General features: G+C 39.9%; 1 protein-coding gene across 10 annotated transcripts in view; it reads left to right on the top strand.

The window, feature by feature from the left end:
• The window catches only part of ZNF608 (zinc finger protein 608), a 135,603-nt gene that overhangs the window by 9,965 nt on the left and 97,782 nt on the right, over positions 1 to 27,856 (top strand). The window contains exon 1 of one of the 10 annotated variants that reach the window (XM_009209005.4): positions 26,514 to 27,090. The exons of the other annotated variants lie outside the window; for them this stretch is intronic. Coding sequence (XP_009207269.1) covers positions 27,076 to 27,090 — 15 coding nt within the window. The 5' untranslated portion in view covers positions 26,514 to 27,075. Of the gene's footprint in view, positions 1 to 26,513; positions 27,091 to 27,856 lie in introns of those variants that run through there. 10 annotated transcript variants of the gene reach the window in all.

The raw sequence follows: 27,856 nt of genomic DNA, 5'->3' as shown, positions 1-27,856 counted from the left end.
TTAACGTGGTGGCAGTTCTAGGCTGCCTGGGTAATGACGTGTGGGGGAGCTGCACATTGAATTGTTTTTATCAGCTGAGATCCTTCTTTGTCTTTCAGCATTGCTCAGCCATCCCTCTACTTTAATAAAGTGAAAAAGTGGGTACAGAGCTGAAAATAAGTCATTTTTATGCTTGAAGATGTCTTGTGGGAGGGGCATAAAATCTGTTTCATAAGATTTTGTGCAATGATTTGAATGTGATGAAATCTGACTTTTGGAGTGTATGTTTTCAAAAGTCATGAGTATAATTGAGTTTCAGTGCAGTTTAAACTCTTGTCTTCTTGAACGAAGATAATTGCCATGTTGAACACACTATAGAGGTGTAGAAGAGGTGGCAGGATCATGTTATTCTATTCTCTAATATTAAGCACTGGAAGTTTTTCATAGTAACTTCTGCAGCGCAACATAGTTTTGATTGCCAGCACTCTGAACTTGCCAGTGATCTGAACATCAAGGGTTTTGCTTGAATACAAAATAGTTTATTCCTGAATTACTTGTATTACACATTCCTGTGTCATATGGAAGTCAGAACTAAGGAAATACTGGGCTCTCCTTGTTAGCAACATCTGAGGGGAAATAACCCTTCTTCACTAGGATTCTTGTTGATAAATGATCATAATACTCTCCTCTCCTAATGCAGTCATTGAAGATTAAAGGGTTGGAGAACAGGCGAGCTCCTTGCCTCAGTGATGACTTAGGTTGTCATTAGAGAGTAAGTAATATGTGTATGATATTGGTGCCCTGTAACTGGTATTTCATAGGTGTGTGTATATAAATGTTGTAACTACATATACAGATGTTGGATTGGGAGTATTTAGGTAGTATGAGCTTTATTCTCTAAAAAATGGTCACTGTTGGTTTTACGTTCAACTGTGCTGCAGAGTATATGGACCTCTGCCTCTGTGTCTAATTCTTTCTCCCAACTGCAGTTTCACTAGTGACTACTTGCTCCCTGTCTTAAGTTCTTTTTAATTTAAGCTCAAGGTTTTGGCAATGGGAACAAAGCCTTTGCAACTGAATGAAAGGTTGTTAAACTATTCATAGTTGATTGACCAGCAGTTGGGCTGTTTGTAATGTTATTTTGAGAGCTCAAAGGATATGCAAGAGGGTGAGACTTGGCACTTTGCTCCTAAAGCTGAATTTTGCATATTTGCTAAATTTTGCTTAGAAATACCTTTGGGAATGTAGTAGAAAAGATGATGGGTTTTGCCTTAAGAACTGAAATGATCACAAAGCAAATACTTGTATTTTGCTAGGTCAGTAGGCTTTGAACCACAGGGATCCCATCTGGTATTCAGAAGGCTTTTCTCCCCAGTGAAACTAAATGAAAATGTAAAGGTATAATATATACCTTTTAATATAATATATATAATTGTAATAGAGAACACAAAGGAAAGGGTGTTTCGGTTAGAACAAATAGGTTTGAAATGATGAACAAATACTTCTGTGGGTTTTTCAAAGCCACTTTCTCTTCTTTCTCATCTCCACCCCCCGACCTAGTTTGATTATTATTCACTGTGACTATTCCAGCCCAACCACTGAGCTTTCTGCCTCCAGGGAAGCCTCATTGTCAGCTAGCACCTTAAGAAAAATGTGTCCACAGGGACATTTAGGCATATTCCAATAATGCCACATGAATGTAGCTTTTACAGTTTAAAAAGCAAGTAAAAATATATTGATTATATTTTGTGTTGTACATAATGATTTCAGAAAGCAGATATTTAGGTTGTGGAATTGGCTTATTATGTTAACCAGAGAGCAGATGGCATGGTGCCACAGACGAATAATTTTACTTAAAGGGACTTTTAAGGTTTTGATGTGTTTTCTTTTCCTCTTATTTCCCTGATGGCTTCTTTTTATTGAAGGGTAACTTAAGGAGACCTGGTAGCAATTTTACTGCCTTCCCCTGACAGTTTGAAATAATAGCTTGGTCTTTGGTTGCACTGATCTTCTACCAGCCAACTCGATTCTGGTTTTTGTCATTAGGCAGAGAATTTTTAAAAAAGTGTTTGTAGTATGTTTTAAGAAGTGGACTCTTTTATATGCCTCAATTAGCAACAGACGACAGAGTTCCAATTGGTCACACTTTCATAAACTCCTGGAAGTCACTGTTTGTCCTTTTGATTAAAGAAAACTCCTGGTTTAGTTTCTTAGGAAAGCACATCTGGCCCTCTGGCCGCTTTCGGTACACCTTTTTGTCCTTCGCATTAGTCACTGAAGGTTCAAAGATTGTGTCTAAGTTGTTCCTAGTTAGGTTAGAAAATTTTCCCCACGCTGGAGGAAATGTACTTTTTTTAAAAAAAAAATTTTAAACTACACTTATCATGTGTTTGAATTCAGCTGGCATAAAAGTACCTTTTGTTTTTGTGCCTAGATTTTACAGTTTTATCCATTCTTCACCTCAAACATCATCAGGATGAGTTGGAAAGCATCTTCTATATTTTTTTTTCCAAAGTGTGCATAGCCAGACCAGATTACTTCTGGATTTCCTGTCACTTCCTTGACTGATTTTATGGATGGCTCATGTTAAAAACAACAAAAATGTTTGAACTGGAAGGGTTGAAGCCTTGGGTTTTCATTCTTCATGGAGAACTGTTTATTTGTGTGTGGTTCACCACAGTACATGGATAATACTATCAAATCTGTGCTTTATTATAGGCTTATGACTAGCACAGCAGCACTTTAGTTATGTGTTCCCGTGCTTTAGTTATTTGCCAGTTCTTTTGTGATGGAAATGAAATTAGAGCTGAATCTTTGCAGCGAAGGGGAAAATAGGCACAACAAATAGAAACTATCCCTTGAGCCAGTTAAGAAGTAAGCAGTGGTGATTAAACATCTTTTTTTTCAAAATAATTGAAACACAGAGGAAGCTACTTCCATTTAGCTTCTGTGAAGATGTGTGGAAGATGAGCTCAACACTTTGAGAAGTGGAGGCTGCAGCTAGATTTTATCCCCCTATATCGTTTGACATCTTCAGTAATTGAAAAGCGATTCGTATTCCCAAATCTTTAAACTTCTCTGAAGGTGTAATTTGAGTTAAGTAATATTGTTTGTTTCTGCTCCCAAAAGGGAGCAACATGATGTTAAAACAGAGCAATTGAGCCTCTCCGCATCCAACTCCATTTGGTCAATTGTCTCCATTTACATTCCTTGCCCAAATCTTTCAACAGCCTTTCCCATGATGCCGCAGCAGATGCCAGACACTGAAGTAGAAAGCGAGCAGCTGTTTCCAAACATTACTCCATTGCTGTATTATCCTCCACAATCTGCTTTCTTTTGCTCTTCCCTTCCCCCATTCTTAAAATAAAGAAGCCTTCTCTCCCTTTGACTTTTGCATCCTCCAGTTTATCAGTGTGCAGGTTTTCTATCTTATCATTCGCACTTCAGCAGGTCCGTTTATTGTTTTCGCTATGGGAGCAGATGGAGGGTCCTGGGCTCTTGGGGGCGTGGCCGCTGGCACCTCGGGCCCGGGGCTGCGCGCTCCCGACGGGGCGGCGGGGGCGTGCAGCCGGGGACGCGCCCTTCTTCCCGCCGGGGACCCGTTTATGGCCCTGAGCGCTGTAAATCTGTCAGCTCTTCACGACGCCTTCACCTCTTTCTTCATTTGCGCCAGCTTCTAGTTTGACAACGTTCCCCTGAGGCAGAATTCTAATCTGCTTCCAATTAGTTGCAAAATGTGACTGAAATTTCCACATTATGACTGCTGTTTTACTTGCACGCACACATCTAGAAACAAATTAATGCTCTTGAATATTTATTTTTTGAGCCCTTGGATTTACTTTAAGAGGAAGAGTTTCCAACTGTTTGGAATGACTTCCAGGGTTTGCATTTTTTCCCGAAAGCCGAATATACTGAGTACATTAAAACAAAACAAAGCAACTATGTTGCCCCCCCATCACTTAATAAGCCTTTTCCATCTTTTCAAGATTTCCCAAAATGTATTGCATATGTTTAAGTAATGCAAATAAATTTTGTAGTATTTCTAAAATAAACAAAACAAGGATGTTTGGCTAAGGAAGGGTCCCTATGCAGTGTTTTAATAAAAGAGAAATATACACACACATTTCCTTCTAAATATAGCTTAAGTATACTTTGGCCAAAACACAAAACTTTTGTTCCACACTTTTAAATTCTTTCATTCAATATTCAAAAGCTGTAAAGCCAAATAAACGAATTGGGTGATTAATTGGCTTGGCACAAATCTAAAATAAAGAAGTTACTGTGGGCATTAATGTGTACCCAAGTTTTTGTGTAGGTCTCTGGAGCACACCCTCCCTCAGTGAGCGGCTGTGCCGGTTGTGCTGAGATCAGTATAGTATGTGGGTTCCTGTGACTTTGGTCTTCCCACTCCCTCCTTACGCCAATGTTAGGAGAATGGACCTAGCTCTGGGATTGTTCTGTTTAGAGGGTGATCATCACCCATCACCCCAATTCCATTTCCTCTCTTTCGGTGAATTTTTTTTTTTTTTAACAAAGATGTTGATCCCCCTGGTTATATGTAAATATTAGAGTTGTTTCAATCTTGGTTGCTGAGAATGTCAAGTTAAGACAACCATTTTATTACTTGCCTTAAAGACTGCTTTCTCAAGTACTGGAGAATTTTAGTACCAAGGCAGTGGATCTCTGGATTAGTATTTGTGAAAAGGTGCTACTCTTAATGTAAACAGCAAAATTTACTGGTGCATTTTATAGTAGAATTTAGTCCTCAAGCATCTTGGCAGATTGATATCAACAGTAATAATGGGCTTTAAAGAGGTGTGAAGGATTTTATTGATGGTAAAGTGGTTATGTTGATCACATCACTGTGTATTAGTTTCTGAGTAACAACTGCGCATGTAAATGGCTGCATGAGTTTTTTTAAAACATCTTTATCATATACAGTCATAAAACCCTATATTGATTGATTTCTAATGCTCTTTTATGTACCACTTTCAATCTCTAATCAGGAGGTGGAGAATTTATTTCATTTTGTTTCCACAAAACCTATTCAAAATTATTTCTTAGATATATAGAGTATACATTATTTAAATGCTTTTCTAAAAGCTTATTTTTAGATATGCCAGAATCCCACAAAAGAAGTTGGCGTGCTCTTTGTATTGCTTCCTTTCTTCTTACTCAATGACTAGTAGTAGAAAAAAAGCAGCCAGATTGAAATCCTTAAAAATTTAAAATGTTGGGCCTTCAGAGTGCAGAGACCTCCTGGGTTAAAAAAAGAAAAAAATAGTGGCCCCGGAGTGAAATGCTCACAATAGCAATGATTGTGGTAGCCCCTCAAGTCCTGGGGTTCACTAATTACCCTTTAATGAGGTCAGTCTGCCCCGGCTTTTTCCCTACCTTGGGAGGAAAAGCACACAAGACAGTTGGAGTTCAAGTGGATCTTGCTGTATTTGCAACTTAGCATAACTGCTTTGAAAGCCCCCAGGGTGCTTAATTGGGGCCTGGGCATTTTTGTTTCGGGGGAGACTATACACAGCTCCTCATTGTGCTTGTAGAAGCCACTGTGCATCTTGGAAGCATTACATGCTTTTGTTGATGGTGCATAGTTTTATAAACTCCAAATGAGCTTATTGCTTTTTAACCATTGGGAGAGCTAAATAATGGAAGAACCTAGAAGACTTTGGGTTGGGCAGCGGCCAAACGGAGGGGGGGGGGGGGGGGCAGGGTGGGGGAAGAGAAAGAGAGAGAGAATGAATGGTTTAATTGTAGAGCAAACCATTTGTTTGCAGATTAAGATTTACTCCATTGCCAAATCCTATGGATGAGGTGAAAGAATGAGGCCGTAAGGTACAGAAATTGAATGCCCAATGTTATGTTTTGTGATCATGCTCAGCTGTTTTTACCCTGTTTTTCACAAAGAAAGCAAAAGAAGAATGAATTGTTTAATGGAGAGAACTGCCTGGCCAAGTGCATTTTTTAAGCTGTATAGAGGCAGGGAAGAAGCGGGGGGTGCGGGGAGGCAGGTTATTTCTGTGCTCCCTGGTCAGGAAGCAAAAATCTTAAGATTCTTTTAGCTGAGAGAGGGGCTAGAAAACTTGGTGAATCTTCCATTTTGCTCACTTAGGGAGGAATGGTGGTAGTGGAGGTAGGGAGTAAAAAGTAGAAGAAAGGTGTGTGGGAAAGAGGGTAGTTGTGGTAGAGCTTTTGTTGCAAGGGCCCTAGACAATGCATTCTCTTGAATAATTGGGACCGTTTATAGAAATTCCCCACGATTTCATTAGTTAGCCCTGTTTCTGAATAGAAAGGGACTCTCCAGCAACAACAGTGAAGTGGTACAGCAGTTTTGGAGGGGGAAAAGCAGTTGCCTGGCAGCCTGAATGTCATTCTCTTTTTTTTTTTTCTTTGAACAAACAAAAAAACCCTTTTCCTAAGGACTGGATGACCAGAAATCATGGCATTTGTCCATGTTGTAGTTGCAGTTTGTCCTTCTAATCTTCTTATGAATAAATAGGTTTCTGGAAAGATCTAACGTTGTTTTCTAGAAGTATCTTTCTAAACACTCCCCAACTCACTGTTCTTATTTTTACTTTAATCTTGGGAGTGAAACCCTTTATCTTAATCTGCTCTTTTGTATATAAATTGTCTCTTTTTGATAGCTCAGGATGCATGCCATGAAAAAGCATGTTCTTCTATAACATTAAAATCATTTGTTTATTAATGCATATTTGATACATTGAAATTTTAAATACCTTACTTGGCTTAAAGTGATCTTGTTTTGTTTTTCTCCTAGCTTTAAGTTCTGCTATTATTTATTATTTTGGTATCCTTTTGAAATGGCATGATTTTTGAGTCCAAATAATGGCTGATAGCTTCATTATATAGATCTGTTTCTTCTGAGGGGCAGTGAACAAGAGAAGGATTGTAGGAATTGGGGAGCAAAGAGAGTGTAAAAAATTAGGTCTAAGTAGTTTCGGTCTTGTCAAACTGCTACTCACTTTTTAATGTGCGATTGCTCATTCCTGATTCTTTCCTGTTAATATTTTCCATATTAGTGAGGAAAGAGACTGGATTTTACTTCTGTTAATGTCTAAAACTCCAAACTCTTTTTTTTTTTTTTTTTGAGACAGAATCTCTCTCTGTCACCCAGACTGGAGTGCAGTGGCACGATCTCGCCTCACTGCAACCTCTGCCTCCCAGGTTCAAGCGATTCTCCTGCCTCAACCTCCCCAGTAGCTGGGATTACAGACACCCACCACCACGCCCGGCTAATTTTTATATTTTTAGTTGAGACGGGGTTTCACCATGTTGCCCATGGCTGGTCTTGAACTCCTGGCCTCAGGTAGTCTGCCCGCCTCCGCCTCCCAAAGTGCCGAGATTACAGGCGTGAGCCACCACACCTGGCCTAAAACTCCAAACTTTTAAGTATGATGTAACTTGGCCGGGCCTATAACCCCAGCTACTCAGGAAGCTGAAACAGGAGAATTGCTTGAACCCGGGAGGTGGAGGTTGCAGTGAGCTGACACTGCGCCACTGCACTCCAGCCTGGGCGACAGAGCGAGACTCTGTCTCAAAAAAAACCCAAAAACCAAAAACTTAACACTGCCGTAGTCACTAAGCAGACCAAATTTGTGTAAACACATTTTTAAAAAGTTATTAAAAAAAAATCATATCTTACCAGTGGGAAAACCTGCAGATGCTCACCTACCTGTGATTTCTTTGGTTGTTTGAATGTTAACATGTGCTCAGTCCAGGTTTACTTAGCAAACCAAAACAAAAGTGCAAAGATAAACATGGCTTCTCTTAGTATTTGTGACAGCTTAGAGGCTTTGCAATCTTGAAATTGCTCTACGGTTTTAATCCTTCCTGGAAAGAAAGCTTTTTATCAAATTGTCGGTGCCTCCACTATATGAATGCTTCTGAGGATTTAAAAAACACCACCCTGTAATACACAATTTATTTCAGTAAGTTTAATATGTGCTTACATGTAGCATAAAGAATGGAGAGTAAGTGCTGAGCTTTCAGCCCCTCAAAATTTAATATTAACAAAGAGTTCTTGTCTCTTGCTTCTCCTCTCTAACCTGTTCTGTATACTACAGATGTGGATCCTTTTTGTTGCCCGTATACAATGTGAAAGGAAAAATGCCAACCTAAGACACTCTGAAAATGATTTCTATAAACCTGTTTACACCAAAGTCTAATACTGTCTCTCTTAGCTCATATTAAAGGCTTAAAGTCTCCTTTGAAACACTAGCATTTGCATCCGTAAGCCTGCTATAAATTTCTGTACATTATTTCCTTGTAAAAACCAGTCTTTCCCATTTACCTGGAGTCAGTGCATCTGCGAGAGTTACTTCCAGCAGATAATCCTGTCTAGTTTTAGATTGATAGAAATTCTGTAATATCTATAGTTTTATACCGGTGATTGGATGACAACACGAAATCACTTGCCCTTGTTGGATTTCGGTTCTTTAAGTATATTGGATCTTAAACATGTTAAATTTTCCTTTTTTGATACTTACAGTAAACTCTGAAGAGGGTCAAAGGCTTTTACACTTGAAACATCTAGAAAATGCCCTATGTATTCAAATCACATTTTTGCCAGTGTTTAACACATAAACACAGATCTCTTCAAATCACTTGTGCATTTGGTGAGCAGCTTGCCAGCACACACCAGGAGTAGGAGGAAGTTAAATGGTGGTGAAAAAATAGGCACTGTTTTATCTTTTGTCTGTAAAATAAATTCTGAAAGCTTTTTGAATAATTTTACTTTGGATTTGTTGTTACTTCGGGATCTAAGGAATAATACTAATTGTACAAATCTGTGCAGTGAGGTGTAGTTGCTTCCATGTTATTTGAGCCTGAATGTGCGTGCATAATTGGAGAGATTATTGGAGAGAGAGTGTTTTGCTGTGGTAGATGTGGTTTAAATCCTAGCACTGAGCATAGCATTTACTTTCTCAGCTTACCCACAAAATCTGTGACTAATTTAGTGAATGTGAAGATTTTTGTCCAGATGGTTAGGTTTAATTGTAAAAACTGGAAAGATTTCAAAGTACCCTTTGGGGGAGTGCGGGAAACAACAAGTAAACAACAAAAAAGAAATAAAAGTAACCACAGATCACTAAATATAGCATATATGTATATTTTATATTTATAAACACACATAGACATATATACTTAAACATATACGCATATAGAAGTACGGTATTTACAGTCAAGGAACAGCTTAAAGAATTTGTTGTAACAGCCTGAACCAATACAACCTACAAGAGGAGTAATTTTTAATGTTTAAGGATTTACTATGTTCTATTCTTGTTTCCTAAATGTGAGTGTTTAGCCTCTCTTGGGCTCAGAATAGGTTTCCCCTCCAGTGTGTTAAGATACCACTTTCCTGCCACTGGCTATCCTTGGTTTAGGGGCATTGTTAGGTATCTCACCAAACATTAGGGCAAAATGTCCCTCTCACTCAGGACTTCCATTGGCTTGTCTGTTCTCCGAGGACTGGGCCAGCCTGTTCTTCCCAAACTGCAGCTGTAAGCTCAAAGAGGGAGTAAGCTTGTGAAAGGGACAGTGAGATGGTGATTAGTGTGCTGTGTCAGGATGAGCCTTCTTTTAAAACAGCATCCATTTCTTCTTCACACTTCTTGCATTTGATGGCCATTCCAGAATGAGTACAGTAATCAGAACTGATGCTTTTGAAGCGACTCAGGACCTCCTCCTTCTGGTTGCTTCCTGTGCAGATGAGAGCTCAAAGGACAGAAATTGGTCTCCCTCCCCTTTTGTAGAGTTAGAATACTGCTGACCTAAATCTTGGGCCCATAAATTAGCTTTGAAGTTGGTGGGCTAATAGGGTTCTATAGTGAATTTTATTTGTGTTACCTGGAATTATAAGAAGAGAAAGAAGAGTGATGTGTCATGGGGTTTAGGAAATAGCAGGACAGAAGGTGAGGCTATGGGGCTGTTGATAAAGTCGGCATTGTTTGAGTGGATGGGGTTTATGGTACTATAGTCTACAATGCAAGCAACATGGATATATTTCTTGTACTAGGGTGGAAATATGCTCAAGTATTTATAAATCAACATAATTGAATAATATTCAGGAAGTATAGATAAATGAGCTAAATGTATTTGTATTTATCATATATCAATTGCTGTCGTATTTGATTATTGAGTCCTCGCATTTAAACATGGCTAAGGAACGAGTTTGAGGTTGTCTTGCATGGTAAGGAAGATAAGCAGAAGGCCAGCCATGTTGGGACAGTGATTTTCAGATTATGGAACATCTGTGTAAGATAGGTCAAGAGAAGGTGCTTCCTGTGGAGGAGTGAGTACTGTACATGTCTGTGAGGCTGTTATTATTGCCAGTAGCATGGGAGAGCTAGATAAACAAAAGGTCAGCCACTGCAAAGCAGAGGTGATCTTTGCTTTGATCCCCTTGGCTAAGTTCCTTCTGAAAATATCTTTCGGATATGTTCCTATCCACCTAAAGCCTCTTGTTTTCTCCATTTATTAAGAACTTTGCCCTCCACTACCAACCTACTGAATGACCCTTAAGGTGATTTTAAGATAGCACCTTTATCCCATCGTGAGTCGACTTTTCAAGACCAAGGTATGGAATTCAAAGGTAGGGACTGGTCTGATAGGAGGAGAGGCATAAGAGCTTTCCTGGTGTCTTAAATCACACCTTTGAGCAGTCATCTCTTCTGCCTATTTATAAAACTGTGTTTGGAGAGAACCTCCTTTACAGATGTTTCTTAAGATACTTGGGGCCAGGTGCAGTGGCTCACCCCTGTAATCCCAGCACTTTGGGAGGCCCAAGTGGGCAGATCACCTGAGGTTGGGAGTTCGAGACCCGCCTGACCAACATGGAGAAACTCTGTCTCTACTAACAATACAAAATTAGTTGGGCGTGGTGGCACATGCCTGTCTGTAATCCTCACTACTCGGGAGGCTGAGGAAAGAGAATCGCTTTAATCCGGGAGATGGAGGTTGTGGTGAGCTGAGATGGTGCCATTGCACTCTAGCCTGTGCAACAAGAGCAAACCTCCGTCTAAGAAAAAAAAAAAAAAAAAGATACTAGGAGCTGGCAACAAGATATAACTGATGAGGTTGAAGCTATATCTGATGTGTGTGAGGTTTTTTTTTTTTTTTTTTTGGTCTGATTTTTTTAAGGGACTTTTATAACTAAGAAGTGAAGTTCAATAAGGACCTAGTAAGAAAACGAGATCCTGAGGATTGATACCATCTTGAGAGTAGTGTAAATGTTATATAGTTATTTTTTCCATATTTGTTAATATATTTTTACATATACATTCATTTCTAGAATTTCTGCATATTTCTAACATACCCAATGAAATTGATTTGAGAAATAGAAATAAGAGAAGTAGTGTGCATAAACTGACAAAGATACCGTGAGGGCAGCTATACAAGGTCAAGGCCACTGGAATCCCAAGGACAGAAGTCGGAAAGACAATGGATGTGATAAACTCAATATAGCTTGTATGAGCAGTGATACTTTTTATTTCCTCTGAAGCCTTGACTTGGGGAGAGGAGAGGGTTTTAGGGTTGACAGAGCACAGGGTTGTGAAATTTTCTATTGAAAATCCTGGCACATTTAGAACACAGTGGAGAAGAAATTTACTGGAGGAGATTTGCCTACTTGTAGCAAAACTCTGTTGCTGTCACTGTAAGACCTTTGGTACTGGAAACTATAGGTAAAGGGATGAAGTTGAAGTGCGGGATCTCACTGTGATTTTGAAGCTCTATTACAAGGGTAGAAAGCTTGTTAAGTACAAGCTTGAGATGGGAGAGAAAGAGCGGATTCAGCAACTGATGCTGAATTGAGAGAGGATCTAAAGCCTGGAATCCCAAATGATTGGATATTTGCACTTTTTTTTCTAGAGGTGCTTCCTAGTCTGTTTCTTGACTGACTGCACATGGTGTTAAATCCATTCAGGTAACACACATGCAATGTGTTGGGCGCACAGACCATATCCAGATTGGACTGGGAGTTGGGCAGAGGCCAGGTCATGCAGGGCCTTGTAGGAATTTGTATTTTAAGGAATTTGGATTGCAGGGCCTTGTAGGAATTTGTATTGTAAGGAATTTGGATTTTAGCGTGAATGTGATGAGAAACCATTTCAGAATTTTGAGCAAGAGAGTGACTTTTTTTTTTTTTTTTTTTTAAAGCAAATCTTACTGTTGACTGTTGTGTGGAGAATGAAATGTAAAGAGGCAAGAAGTGGACAAGGGAAATCAGTTACAGGACTTTTTCAGTGGTCCTGTTGAGAGAAGATAGGCTTCTTTGGTGTAGGCATGGAAGTGGTGGCAAGAAGTGGTCACATCGTCTTGAGATAATGAGGATATGGATATATGTGGAGTTGTGAAAGAATGAGAATTAAGGAAAATATCTGGATTTTGGAGGTGGATGGAATCAAGAATTGTGACTCATATTTGATATATCCTGTGGCTGCCAAGTGATTATGGTCCGTCCACAGGAAGGCCAGGGCTGTAGACACCTATGGGCAAATAGGTGGGCTTTAAAGTTATTGGGCTGGAAGAGGTCACCTCTAGAGTTAGTATCGATGGAAAAGGCTAGGGCCCAGAGGTGGGCTATGGAGCAGTAGGAGCCAACGCCGCGCCCATTGAAGGGGAAGAAAACCCAGCCAGTCTGGTGTTTCTGGAAAGCAATTGAAGAAATTCTAGCAAGGAAGGTGTGATCAGCTGTGTCAACTGCTGCCAAGAAGTCAGGTTAAAATGAGACTCAGAATTGATTCTTGGTGACATTAGCACAAATGGCTTCTGGGGTAAAGGGTAGTGATGGGGAAATAAAAAGTCTGATTAGAGTGCTTGGATTTTTTGTGGGAGGTGAGAAAAAGCAGGACACTATTAATATAGCACTCTTTTTTTCTGTAAGAGGCAAAGAGATCAGGGAATATCTATCACTTTTTTTAAAAGTGGAGAACTGTCACAGCCTGTTTGTATGCTGATGGGAATGATGAGAGAGGGATTGAGAAGAGCTGTCCATACTAGAGAGAGAGGAGACAGTGTCCTGGAATAGGGTGCATCCATGGGTCTCTGGAGCTAGCACAGTCCACCATTATTAACGGAGAAAGTCAGAGAATATGTATAGATTTAGGGGTGGTACAGTACTAGAGCGTTTTCATTTTATCACTGTGCAGAGTATTGTTGCTATGTTAAGGGATTAAAAAAATACACAAGTCATAGACAGCAGTTAAATATTCATTTCCTTGCCTCCTCCTACAGTTTAGAAGCTTTGGCCACTTTGTATTCTGACAGCAAAAATAATTAGAATGGGGGAGGTGTAAAAGCAGGTCTCAATCTGTGCTTTCATTTGTTCATTCGTTCATTCCTTTATTCATTCCTTACTTTGTTTACCCAGAAAAAATACCTAGTAAAAATATTGCCTCAGCAAAAATTTTTTTGAATGTCTATTATATGCCTAGCACAGTCTGGGTCCTGGAGGTACAGTAGTGAAGAAACCAAGACTCTGCTTTCATGACGCTTATATTAAAATTTATTCCAGACAAACAAATATATTTTGGTTGGCGTTACGTGCTCTAAGGGAGAATCAAGCAGGAGAATGTGGTAGAGAGAGACAGTGGAAAATAAGAATTTTATTTGTTTATGTTTGAGTAGGGACCTGAGTACAGTTAGGAGCCATTTGGCCCCCTTGTGGAGGGAACTTTTTAGACTCAGGGCTTGTGTACCATAATCCCCTAGGGGTGGGGGAGAGGGAGAGTGTATTTGGTGTGTTTGAGGAGACACCAGAGTGACTGAAGCTGGATAAGAGAGAGAGGAGAGTTCCAGAAGATGAAATCTAAGATGGAGCTTGAGGCCAGGCTCCCAAGAGCCTTCCAGAACCAAGTAAGACTTAGAAAGGTGGGAGGGACTGGGGGGCTTTGAGCAGAGGAGGGACAGGCTGTGACTTAAGTTCTAAAAGTATCTCAGTGTGTGGGAACTGATCCTAAGCTTAACCTCTGGCTTTTGATTTCATTCTCATTTCTCAGTGGTTAGGGGAGATGACGTTACCTCGTGTGAATTATATCAACTGATTTAACATGCAAGATCGTAAATATTGAGTCCTTTTTCAGAAAGTGGACAAAATGGTAACTTTCTCTGAAGACATTGATTGAAAGAGTATTACTTTCCCCAGAGAATGTTTTCCAGGTGTCTCTGGTTGTGTACACACACACACACGCACACACACATGTGCTATTGAATTAATATAGTTGATGTTTACTAAAGTTACAAATAACAAAAAATTGGAAATGACGAGGTAATAATACAAATAGAAATGTCAGTCTTTTTTTTTTTTTCTTGCACTCCTTGCATACTCCCTGGGTTTGAACATGTTTTCTACTTAGGAGACTGGCCTAGAGCCCCGAGAAATTAGTTGCATTTATTACTTTTTGACTATTTTTTTTTAAATTAAAAAAGCAGGTCAGAAATTGGTAAAAGTTCAAACTATACTAAAATGTTATATAATGAAAAGTAGGTTTTACTTCCCCCTTATGCCCTCCAGCCTGTTCCCTAGAGTCAATTATTTTGAACAGTTTTGTATGTCCTCGAAATAGTCCCCATATGTTCAAGAATATATATTTATATTTTTGTCCCCTTATACAAATCACAGCATTTTAAAGAAACTGATCTGCACCTTTAAAATGTTCCTTTGAACATCTTTGCACATGTATGTTTCAAAATTTAATTGCCCCCCCAACTTGATCGCATCCATTTGCATTCCCAGCAACTGTGGAACATGAATTACCTGTAATTTCTACAATTTAACACTGTGAGTTATAATTTTCTGGCTTTAATCTGTGCTAATCTGATAGTAATATATTTTAATTTACATTTTTCATGTGTACAAGCCATTGTATTTATTTTCCTAAATATTGATAACTTATAACCTTTGATTAATTTTCTAGTGAGCTGTTGGCCATGTCTTACTGACTTTTAAGTATTTCAGTGTATAATTATTAAATATATAATTTTTTCGTGTGTTTTGCAAATTTTTTTACATGCTTTGCAAATATTTTTTCCCATCTCTTCATTTGTCGTTTGATTCTGTTTATGCTGTTCCTCCCCCTACCCCGTGCGAATATCTTAAACTGTATAGTCAGATTGATTGATTGAGTCAGCGTCTCACTCCATCACCCAGGCTGGAGTGCAGTGGCACGATCTCTGGGCATTGCAACCTCTGCCTCCTAGGTTCAAGTGATTCTCCTGCCTCAGCCTCTCGAGTGGCTGGAATTACAGGTGCCCACCCCCACGACCGGCTGATTTTTGTACTTTTAGTAGAGATGAGGTTTCACAATGTTGGCTGGGCAGGTCCCGACTCCTGGCTTCAGGTGATCCGCTCACCTCGGCCTCCCAAAGTGCTGGGATTACAGGTGTGAACCACTGTGCCCAGCCAAAAATTTTTATTTCTTAACCTTGGAATAGGAAATGTCTCCCTAAACCAGTACAAAACCCCTTAGCCATAAAAGGCAATGAATTCTAAATTTGACTATAAGGCAGGGCCTGGTGGCTCACGCCTGTAATCCCAGTACTTTGGGAGGCCGAGGCGGGTGAATCACCTGAGGCCAGCAATGTGAAATCAGCCTGGCCAACATGGGGAAACCTTGTAGCTGGGAGTGGTGTCACGTGCCTATAATCCCACCTATTTGAGAGGCTGAGAAACGAGAATCGCTTGAACTGGGGAGGTGGAGGCTGCAGTGAGCCAAGATCGTGCCACTGCACTCCAGCCTGGGCAACACAGAAAGACCTTGTGTCTTAAGTCTCCTACTGCTTTTATGGTAGTTGAACTATTTTTATGGTCTTTAACTGCAATTTATGATACACACCTTCTTGGTTTTGGGGGTCATATTTCTACTTAAATAATTTTTGATCCAGTATACAGAATTGTTGAACTCGTAATATAAATATTCTTTCTTAATCATAGCTGTGCATCTGAATTACCCGGAGTGCTTAATTGTTTTCATTTCCACAAATACCCAGTCTCAGGTCTCCTAACCCCTATTCTGATTCTCCAGCTCTAAAGGTTGGCTCCTTTGTGTGCATTTAGCAAGTGCTTCAGATAACTTATTTGAAGGTATTTTCTCCAACCTGCAACCCCCACCTCCCCGTCCTTTCTCAAAGGGCAGATGTTAGGAATGGTTATTAGAATTTCGTGTGTGTGTATGTTTTAAGGCTTCTTCTTTTAGAAATATCATCACAGTATTGCTTTCAATATGACTTCATTGAGGTGTTTTACAGGTGGTTAAGTAGTGTACTTGGTCAAATGGGAGGCAAAGGGACTAATGATTTGCAGCTCTAGCCCTAGGAACATTTACAGCCAGTAAATACACTTACTGGTGTTTCCCAGAATCCTAGGGCAGAGACATCGCTGCACAAATGAATTGCTTAAGTGGTAAAGATGAGCCGTAGCTTTGCTTAGTTAGCCATTTTGGTTTAGTAGAATGTGGATAATTGCCATGGAGGCAGGGGAAACGTTTTGGGAGTGTCTAAAACATGAAGTTGGAAATATTACTGCTGTAGGTCTGATCTATGCAGGTCATCTCTTCTGGTCAGCTGGGCTTCAGAAAATTGCCATTTTGCTATCGTGCTCTCAGTGTGGAGGGTAGCCAGTAAGTCCTGCTGATGTTGGCCACGTGTGGCTTTTAGGCAGATTGTTCCCTCTTGCAGACCTTTTATTCTTGATTTCTACCTGGGTCATGATCCAGGGAGAGAAGCTCAGGAACTGGGAATTGGGGGACTGGTCCCACTTGATGATTTGGCTTTGAGTTCTTTTTTTGGGATAAGAGTCTCGTTCTGTTGCCCAGGCTATAGTGCAGTGGCGTGATCTCGGCTCACTGCAACCTCTGCTTCCTGGATTCAAGCATTTCTCTTGCTTCAGCCTTCTGCGTAGCTGGGATTACAGGCGCCCGCCACCACGCCTGGGTAATTTTTGTATTTTTAGTAGAGATGGGGTTTCACCATGTTGGTCAGTCTTGTCTTGAACTCCTGACCTCAGACGATCCGTCCACCTCAGTGTCCCAAAATGCTGAGATTACAGGCATGAGCCACTGCACCCGGCCTGGCTTTGAGTTCTTTTATGACCCTTGGGCAACAGCCACTGTCTCTGAGCCTTAGTTGCTTCTTGGTTATGTTGTCTGACTACCTTTACTGTTCCAAAACAGTTGTAATTTCCCCCATTTCTATTTATTGCTCTGGAAACACATGTCGTTTATCTACACTTTTGCTGTTTTGTTCTGTGGTATGTGAGTGCATGTTTCCCCTGCCACCCTAGGACCCCTGAGGGCATGGATGCCATCTTATTTCTTTTTATCTCCCCAGCGCCTAGCACTGTGCCCTCTTACAGGAAATGCTCAGTCAATATTTGTTGAACTGGATTCTCTTTTAGTAGGGTTACAGAGGAAAAAAGGGCCTTAAAACTGGCTCGATGGGGTCCACATTTTTTGTCTTTTCTTCCATGTAGAGATCGTTGGCAAAAACATTGATGGGAATTATCTGGATTTTCTTCTATCTTGCATTTATGTGACATTTTTAATTCTTTAACAGTATTGTCATCTGTATAATCAGTTATACTGCAGCACCTGGTTTCCCAGGTTTGGTAGAGCATGCCTATTGAATTTTAAAGAATAAAGATGATTTATTCAGAAGGGTCATGCTGTCAGAATAACAAACTGTCATGGCATCTGCATTAGGCAGATTTTTGTCTGATGATTTCTTTGTTACCCACATGACTTTCAGGGCTAAAATGAAGTGCTACTTTTTTCTTTAAATCGTTATTCAAAAGTAAGAGAGAAGCGATTATTATAACATATAGCTTAGGTGTGACCTTTGAAAAGTTGTTTAAACCAAGTTAATGATTTAATTTGTGGAAAAAAAAGGGAGAAAGTAAAAGGGAAAAAAAAAAAAAAAAAAAAAAAGCCAGCCCAGGAGTTTGGAGTGTAATTAGATATTACGAGCTCAGGCATGAATTTGGCCCCTTTCTCTCTATTGAAATTTGTATAAGAACATGAAGCACGGCCCATTCTGACACTTTAATCATAGGTCATTCATAGCCATAATTGTTGTTGAAAAGAACAGTGGTTTGATTGATTTTCACCTGGAAGTTGCCCATCAAACACAACATGTTATTAAAATTTATTTTTTCCAAAACGTGTACTTTTCAGTTTACATTCAACAGATTGAAGCTATACATGTTTACCATGAAAGTCTGTTTCGCCTGAATGAATTCCGGTGTTGCTGTGTTAGGTAGCTATAGCATGGTTTTCATAGAGCCTCTACTAAGTTTTATTTTTCTTACCATTCACAATTTTTGCCAGAAAAGTGGTAGAAAAAAGAAACTTCATAATCAGAAAGGTGATAGAGAAACCTCATAGTCAGATATATTATAAAAGAAGGTTATGGCAACCATTAATGAGAAATCTAACATCTTTTGGAGTGAGCTTCTAATACAGTATCAACAAAGCCTTGGAAGGGTTTCCTTTTTGAGACACCCCTGTTGCCCCCAAATACATTTGCTCAGATAAATTACTTACTGAGAAGGCTATTTCTTTTCTAAAATAAAAAGTACAATCAATAATTTGTAATCTCTGTACAGTGCCTGGCATGTGGCTACCCAAGGAACATGTGTTGAATTCAGTGGCACCTTAAATTATGTTTAAGTACTTCCAAAGCCACACTCCTGTTGGTTGTTTTGTTGTTGTTGTTGTTGTTTTGACAGCCTTCAAAGATCATAAGAGAGTACGTTATTGCTCTGGCTCCCAGGTGAAGAAACTGAGGTTTAGAATGATGCCTGTGCTTTTAGTCTAGCAAATGTTTATTGAGCATGCATTGTAATGAAGAAGAGGCACAGCTCTTGCCCTTGAATTTACCACTGGGTCAGTTCTCATCTCCTAGGTAGGTTAGGATTTTACTGGGCATCTATGGACTCTCTCTACAGGAAAAGGAAGAGAGAAAGTACACAGACGTATAAACCTTTGCTTCTGTAATTACAAGGTTTCTGGGGCTCCGCAAATCTTTGAACCCCAGATTAAGAATCTTTGATCCCCACATAAGGCATCTTTGATTTAACCATTGCTTGTCAACAAGCCCTTGAATTAAGTGACTGACTTAGGGGGCAAATAGCTTAACTACTGAGAAGCAACAGGAACCCCATGCTTCTTTTTCCTCCCCTAATGTTTTTCCCACCACCCCATGCTGATTTTGAAGTGGTGAACAACAAATGAAATAACAGGAAAACACTTGGTAAATGTAGTGTTCTACAGATATGAATGCAAACAAATCTGTAAGTGGCAGGGAAACCCAGACCACACATTTTGCAGTGTGGCTTATGTTCATATATTAGGGAGCCTGCTGGAACCCCACTAAACTGTTAGTTGCCAGCTGTTTGGTTTAATCTGATCATTTACAAAAATATAGCAATCCTCACTGGTGTGTATGTTAAATACAGACATCACTGAAACGAATGCTGTGCCTGTGACATACATTTTTGCAAGTGCTTTCTATATATGGGTTGTCAGAGCTAGTTTAATTCTAATTGCAGAAATATCGGTGGGATTTATATCCGTCTTCTTCAAATAGTTGGAAAGAAGAAATTTAAGCACTTAGTGCATTTTGATTTTTGTTCTACATTGTAAAGAACTATGTTAATTTCAAGAAACTCATTAATGTGCAGGTCAGTACTAGTAGTTTCTCTTAGTTACATATTGGTAGATGGCAGAAGTATTAAAAATGGCACATATGTGATGAGATTTTACAAAATTTCTGATTTTGAGGGTAGAGAAAAAGCCAGTGGATTTCCTATTGTGCATGTTAATTTAAAAATAATTTAATAATGACTCCATTTGTTTCATTCCAGCATTAAAAAGGGACATGGAGAAGGCTTGCCTGTCTTTATTCACCAAATAGCAGTTTTGCAGACCCTTACAAGTTCCCATATGCTAGTGAAAAACATTTTCCAAGAAATTGGCAGCATTGCACTTTGTAGCTGATGCCAGCTTCTTCCTTGGGCCAATTCAACAGAGAAGAGAGAAAAAAAAAATGCCTTGTTTTAGTGGCTGAATTACTCTGACAAGCTTTCACATCGCCCCTCCTCTTATTAATATTCTTTTTGATGTGAGCTTGTAAAACAGAGGATTGGCTGTTAATCTCCAAGATCTCAAGGGCTTTTGGCAGTGGCCCATAATTGATGTGTTCACATGGCTGTTGTCTGACTACTAATGATTAGACAGCAGTGTTATCTACCAGCTAAATCAGTGTTGCTTATAAATCACACTTGATAAACTGCAGTTTCATTTCTTCAAAGAGTTCATACAATTCTGCATACTTTGATGGAAGTGCCAGAGGCATTTCATGATTCTTTGACAGCTTAGATTAGGTTTATTTTTCATTTCTGTTAGACAAAATATTAGACTTTCTAACGCATGTGAAAGAGAATTTTTTTGTTCTCCTAACAAGGTATTTAAAGAGTGCTAAGCAGAGAAAGATGACCTGCTTTCAGTGGGAAGATGTACAAGTTGGGATGGCAGGTCCTAGTTTTGCTTTTGCTACCTACTTCAAGGTGAATGGAGTGGGGCCATGGCATCTGGTGCCATGCCACTTTGAAAGAAGAAGAGAAGAGGCCACCAGGGAGGAAGTCTGCAGAATGCGGGCCTGTGCTCAGATTGTGATAGGGTGGAGCAGTGAGATAGCACTAATTGTTCAGCCATGTTATGTGTTGAGCCCATGCGTCAAGGTGTGATTCTCCTTTATAGACAGGCAAGAGAAAGCAAAAAGGATTTATAAGAGGAAAAGGTACCAGCCATAGTATTCATTTTCCTTCTTTGCTGCCCTATGGGGACACTCAGCCGGCCATAGACACACCCAGAGTCTCCCATCTGCCCAGAACTTTGTGTACGGCAGAGATGAAACCAGATTGCATGTTGCGTGCACATGGTGGGCTTTGAGAACTTCTGCTAAGTTTTGGGTCTTTGTTGGCTACAAACTCCTGTGGTCTTTGAGTTAACTTTACTCATTTATAAAACTAAAACAACAACAACAACAAAAGGACTAAATAATATCTAAGGTGATTTTACTGCTTTTAATTTTGCATGTCCTTGGAATGTATTGTTCCAGAGCCTCAAAAAAGCCTTTTTGCTAATATTAGTTAATCTTTGCTTAATTTTTGAGATCAAATATTAGATTGCAAAGAAATGGTTAAATCAGAATGGTTTGTGATTTTTAAAAAACTGGTTTTTTAGAATGAATTTATTTATGTATTTATTTATTTGAGGTGGAGTCTTGCTCGCTGTGTCACCCAGGCTGGAGTGCAGTGGCGTAGTCTTGGCTCACTGCCACTTCCGCTTCTTGGGTTCAATAAATTCTCCTGCCTCGACCTCCCCAGTAGCTGGGATTACAGGTGCTTGCCACCATGCCTGGCTCATTCTTTTTATTTTTATTTTTAGTAGAGACAAGGGTTTCGCCATGTTGGCCAGGCGGGTCTCGAACTCCTGACCTCAGGTGATTCGCCCACCTAGGCCTCCCAAAATGTTGGGGTTACAGGCATGAGCCACTGCTCCTGGCCAGCAAAAATGAGTTTTAAAAATCACATTTCAAGAGAAGTTTATATAATTTTAAGATGTGTCAGAGGGTAAATATTTAATCCAAATTTACTTTTTTTTAAGACGGAGTTTTGTTCTTGTTGCCCAGGCTGGAGTACAGTGGTGTGATCTTGGCTCACTGCAACCTCCGCCTCCCGGGTTCAAGCGATTGTCCTGCCTCAGCCTCCCGCGTAGTTGGGATTACAGGCATGCACCACCGCGGCCCAGCTAATTTTGTATTTTTGTAGAGATGAGGTTTCTCCAGGTTAGTCAGGCTGGTCTCCAACTCCTGACCTCAGGTGATCCGCCTGCCTCGGCCTCCCAAAGTGCTGGGATTACAGGCTTGAGCCATGATGCCCAGCCAAAATGTACAACTTTTATTCAGAATAAAATTATGTTCTGTGACAAAGATTGGGAGTGGGGCTTTTGTTAATAACTTATTAAAGTTTAAAGAGTTATTAGAGCTCTAGAATGCAAAAATGCAGAAGAATGCACTTAACACTAAAGCTACCTGAAAAAATTTCACCTATCCTACCCTCCCCCACTCCACCAAAACAAAAGTCATGTAAGATTTAACTGAGTACTTCCTGTTATATCCAGTACTTTAGACCTTAAGTCTAGGTGGCAAGTTTATTTCCCAACTTCCTAAGAGTGGCTTTGACATGAGCACTACTTTTTCCTGGTATATTTTAGGACTGTAATTAAAATAAGCACTGTAGTCAGGGAATAAATGTTTATTGGTAAGTATTAACATTGATGAACAAAGGTAATTAACCAAGCTGCTTATTTAAATGACTTGTGGTTGAAGGAAATCCCCTCCTTTTTTTTTTTTTTTATTAAATGAAACAATTTAAGTTGTTTTGGTGATGGTTATTAGATTTTAATGCACTATGGAAAAATACCCATGAGTAACTTAGAGGAGATAGCCATTCAGTGATTTAAATAGATGCTTCATTTAGTTTTGATACCTAAAGCAACTATATTAGAGTTTCTAATGCAGCTATAAAATATGAGATAAATGCATTAAAGGTATAGAGTATGGTTTTCATTATGTAAAATATGTATGCATAAGTAAGGGCTGGTTGGTAATATTAAAAATAAAAATAATGATAACATTTAAAAAGATTTTTTTACACCACTTAAAAATAATATTTTCTGTTAAAAAGCAGTATACGTACATATATCTATGAGCTTTATGAAGTGTGTATATTACCATTATGGCAAAAAATAAGCATGCACTTTTTAATTTTAGAAGATAATAGTTTTTCTTGACTGATTATTTAAATCATGATTCAAATCAACTTGATTTAAATGTAGTCTAGATATTGCTAAAGCTATATTGCAGGTGTTTGTCAACTAGCTAGAAATTATTTTAATGGTTAAGGGAGTGCATAATAGAAATATTTATTTTGCTGCAGATATGGCAAGCTCTGTCACCCATGGGGTGCTCGTACTTGGATATTAGACACATTTGTAGAAATAAATAATGAATATTCTGGAAATGTGATGCCAAGAGAGTGTGGTCCTGTTTACCACCCCTGCTATCCTTCATTTCTTTGTGGCATCATTTTTTTGTGTTAAAGAGTAAATGAGGTGACTTGGTAACTGTTATTTTTATTTACAATTCGTGCATTCTTTTGAGACCATTTTCACAGAGTTTGTTTCATTTAATTCTTGAAGTACCCCTATAAAATAGCGGAGGCAAACATTCTTAATTCTCATGGATGTTGACACTAGAAGTAGAAGATCCTGATTTCATTCTTAGCCTGGGATTTCTCTTAGGATGTCAGCTTTTAGAAGAGGAAAAATCACTGTTCTCTCCAAATAAAATCTTATTATGTAGTTGGTTCTAAAGAACCTTAAATATTCAATTATAAATTCATCCCTAGGTATTTTGAAGTGTTTCATTTAATTTGAAAATTGTCCTCTGGTTTTCAGAGACTATAGCAGTATGTTTTTAATGTGTTGGTTTAGCCATGTGACAAATTAAGAAAGGCTTATGAACATTTGTTATTGAGATTGGTATTGGCAAGGACAGTAATAACTAACATTGTTGAACACTTATATGATAGAGATACTGAGGGCTTTATGTAGGATCTCTCGTTTGATGTGTCTATTACATTAAATACAATGAGGTAATACTATAATCTCCACTTTATAGGTGAGGAAATTGAGGCTTAGAAAGGTTAAGTAAATTTTCAAGATTATACTAGTAAGTAAATGATCTGAGATTGAAGCACAGAGACCACACTCCTATTTATTACACTGTATTACCCAGTTCAAAAGCATTAGTGAGACATGTGACATGTGACATTGACCTGTCATACTCTGTGAGAAGCAGCTTCTGGGACTGATGGCCTTCGTTGTTCATCCATGACTAGACTTCTGGATGAAAGAACCCCAGGTTTCTAGGAGGGCTTGTTTCATTTCTAGTTCTCAACAGAATGTGTTTGAGAACTTGATTTTTTCATCTACTTCATTCACTTATGGGGGAATTAAGATAAAGTATCCTGGTTTTCAAGCTAAAAATGTACCAAAAACACATTGCAATTACATAGGATGCTTAAGTTTCTTCTTTCAGGAATAGAGAGGTTATCATAGATTGACAGTGTTGTTTTTTTAAAAAGTTTACTTCTTATGTAAGCTCCATGAAGGGAGGGATCTTGTCTGTCCTGGTTATTATTAGCACCCAGCACAATGGCTAGTATAATAAAAAGATGTTCAATAAATATTTAATGTTTTACGTTATGACTGCTTAAGTTAGAACTGGAATGTGGCTCCTCATATCTCTTTTGGTTTATGACTCTTAGGTTTTTTTAAGAGTTAGGTAGTAGTAGGTACATTTATTATTATTTTTCATTCAGACATGGATCTAGATGTTTACTTTTAAAATCTCCTACACTTCCCTCCACTCCCTACTTCCTTTTTCCCTTCCTTCCTGCCTTCTTCCAACATACTGTTAGCTCCCCCTCCCCCTCTCCACCAACAGATATTAACGTCCAAGAGTGAACCTAAATGAGCTCTTGAATTCGCTAGAGCAAGGATTGGCAAATTTTTTTCTGTAAATGGTTGATAGTAAATACTTTAGGCTTTGCAGGCCAAGAGGCAACATCACGTATATTATATAGGCACTTGGATAACAAGGGAGAAAACAGATTTCCACAGAATTTTTTAATTGACAAAAATTAAAATCCAATGACAATTATTGAGCACAATTTTCGGTAATACAGATCTACTGATGAGAAGAATGAAATTCTTCTTGTGGGAGAGAATAACATTCCACTTAATAAGTGTTCAAAGTTAATGTTTGCTGTCATTACATTGATTGCAAAAGTTCATCTGTAGAAAACATTCTTAGCTTTCAGGCCTTAGGAAAACAGGCAGTGGGCCAGATGTGGACCATGGATCATCATTTGGTGACTTTTTTTTTTTTTTTGAGATGGAGTCTCGCTCTGTCACCCAGGCTGGAGTGCAGTGGCCGGATCTCAGCTCACTGCAAGCTCCGCCTCCCGGGTTCATGCCATTCTCCTGCCTCAGCCTCCCAAGTAGCTGGGACTACAGGCGCCTGCCACCTCGCCCGGCTAAGTTTTTGTATTTTTAGTAGAGACGGGGTTTCACTGTGTTAGCCAGGATGGTCTCGATCTCCTGACCTCGTGATCCGCCCGTCTCGGCCTCCCAAAGTGCTGGGATTACAGGCTTGAGCCACCGCGCCTGGCCTTGGTGACCTTTTAACTAGACTGTGGACTGAGAAATCCCTAAGCAGGGTCACTTGCCCTCGATATTCCTTCTCTTAAAGGCTCATTGCTCTAAGACTGGAAAGGGAGGATGTTCAAATGGGATTTGTAGAGTAGAACCACGTTAGGGAACTAGTGAATATAAAGATACAAGAGTAGTAAGAGAGAAGGGAAGGAGAGAGAGTTTATCTCTGTTCAGGGACCAATGGTGATTAAGGGGCATGTGCCTTGGACGTCATTCTGGGAAGGCCGGGATCAGGTGGTGGGTGGGGATAGAGGTTTGAAAAAGCTTATTTAGGATACATATTACTTTTGTGATTTAGCTTCCTGAAATGAAGGGCTCATTATCTTGGCTGTCCGTGACACACAAAGATTAAGGGTCATGGCATTTGGGGATGGGATCTGGTTTCTCAAAGATCATGCGTCATCTAATGGAAAAATAGGTGACTGCAGCCATGATGTGGAGTCATTTCTTCACCTAAATTGAAACAAAAGTTTCCAGGTTGGTGTAGGGGCAACACTGTGAGGCTGCCAGTGGCTGTTAGGGTAAAATTAAGGGAATTATTAGGAATCTACAGCTTTTAAAAAGCCAGCTGCTTTGTTCTTCTGGTAGCTGGAAGGAAAGCAGGGACCATGGGCGGGCAGCGTCTTCTCGTGGCTTCTCCATGGCGTCATTGGACACCAGACTGCCCAGACCTCCCTACTCTTAGAGCCCCGCTCCTTAGATTAGTTACCCCACTCTCCAGGTTTGCCGGTACCTCTCCAGCCACTCTGCTCCTTCTCACTCTTTGTTACATTCTTTGCATTTTCCCTGAGCCATCTCAGCCACTCCACTGGCTTCATTACTTTCTCTCTGCCAGGAGTCACAGAGCTGATCTAGGATGATCTAATTCTATCCATCTGCCTGATAGACATTGCCCAACAGGCGATCCTCTGCCCATCCTCCCCATCCCAGGCCATGACACTGTCACCAACTGAAACAGACCCCTGGGGCACATCTTTGAGTTTGCCCTCCTCTGCCACCTTCCCGAGTCTGACCCCTCCTCCCTATCCCCCCACCCAACACAGGTGCCAGGTCTTCTTGAAGTACTGTAATAGCTTCTCTTTTTGTGTTTTGTGATGGAGTCTGGCTCTGTTGCCCAGGCTAGAGTGCAGTGGTGCGATCTCAGCTCACTGCAACCTCCACCTCCTGGGTTCAAGTGATTCTCCTGCCTCAGCCTCCCGAGTAGCTGGAATTATAGGCACGCACCTACACCTGGCTAATTTGTAATGGTTTCTTGTCTTCCTTCCTCCAGTCTTGCCCTGTCTCATCTGTTTTCCCATGGCTTCCAGTGTGCTTTTTACCACATGAACAATCGGATCCTCCCGTGCCCCTGTTTTAAAATCCTCAGTGCCCACTTCCAACTTCACAGTAACCCCTCAGATTCTTAGCCTGGCCTGGGCTCTTGTGAATTCTCGGGTATTCCAGCCTTAGCTCTCTCTGCTCCCCTACCCCCTAAGCTGCCGGCCCCTTCCCAGAGTGTACCATCCAGAGCTGCCCAGCCCCACTCCACCTCCCATCCCTTCAGGCTAAGTCCTCCACTTCCTTAACACACAGCTCAGCACACTCCCTGCCCCACCCCCTTGGTGCTCCCACAATGCCCTGGGCTTAACTGACCATCTTCAGCTCTGACCACACTTGGCTCTTCGACCACTGCTCATCTCCTCACCTTTGGCATATTGTGGCACCTGGCAATAATTTGTTGGATGGAGGAATGACTTCCCCAACAGTGAGGCAGCTTAAATGGCAACCCATCTAAACGGGAGGGCCTGGGGTTAATACATGATTCCTGTCACACAAACTAGGTCTTTATGCCACCTTGGACTCACCTGTGGATTTCAGGACCTCTGCATGAGGAGTTGAAATAATAGTCTCCAAGCATCTACCCTCTCCTCTCTGCTTTACTTTTACTCTAAAGTGGAACGCCCTAGCATCTTTTCATTAAAAAATTAGTTTAAAAAATGATAAAATAGTGTATAGTCATGTTAAAATTCAAGCAGCACAGAAGGCTATACAATGAAAAGTGATTCCTTCTTCCTCTGTATGTTTCTATATGGATAAAATTTCTGAAAGAACACACAAGAAACTGTTAGAAGAGGGTTCTCTCTGGAGAGTGATCTGTTGACTTTTATTAATAAAATCTGCTGTGTTCTCAAGGTGGGGAAACCGAATTATGGACCTGTGAGCAAGCAGCTTTTTGTGTGTGTGTGTGTAGGGCTCTGTGAGAAGAAACTTTTAAAAGTGGTTTAGGTTTAGAACTTGGTAGAGGGCATGATAGACCCCATTGGGACAGGCTATGGCCTCTTGTTTTTGCTCCTGACCCTGAGAAGTAATTTATCTCTTAAGACTAAGTTTCCTCAGTTTACACAATCAGATGAGAAAACCCACCCTTGCCTTTCTCTAGATGTGTAGTAAGAATGAATGTTTCTTTAAAGAGTCCTTGACAATAGATATGTAGCTAAGTATTACATATGGATGGAAATATAGTATACGTG

This window comes from Papio anubis, chromosome 5 (assembly GCF_008728515.1).
Source record: "Papio anubis isolate 15944 chromosome 5, Panubis1.0, whole genome shotgun sequence".
NCBI lineage: Eukaryota > Metazoa > Chordata > Mammalia > Primates > Cercopithecidae > Papio > Papio anubis.
Note: the sequence above shows the minus strand (reverse complement) of the source record. Positions and strands in the feature narration are given on the sequence as shown.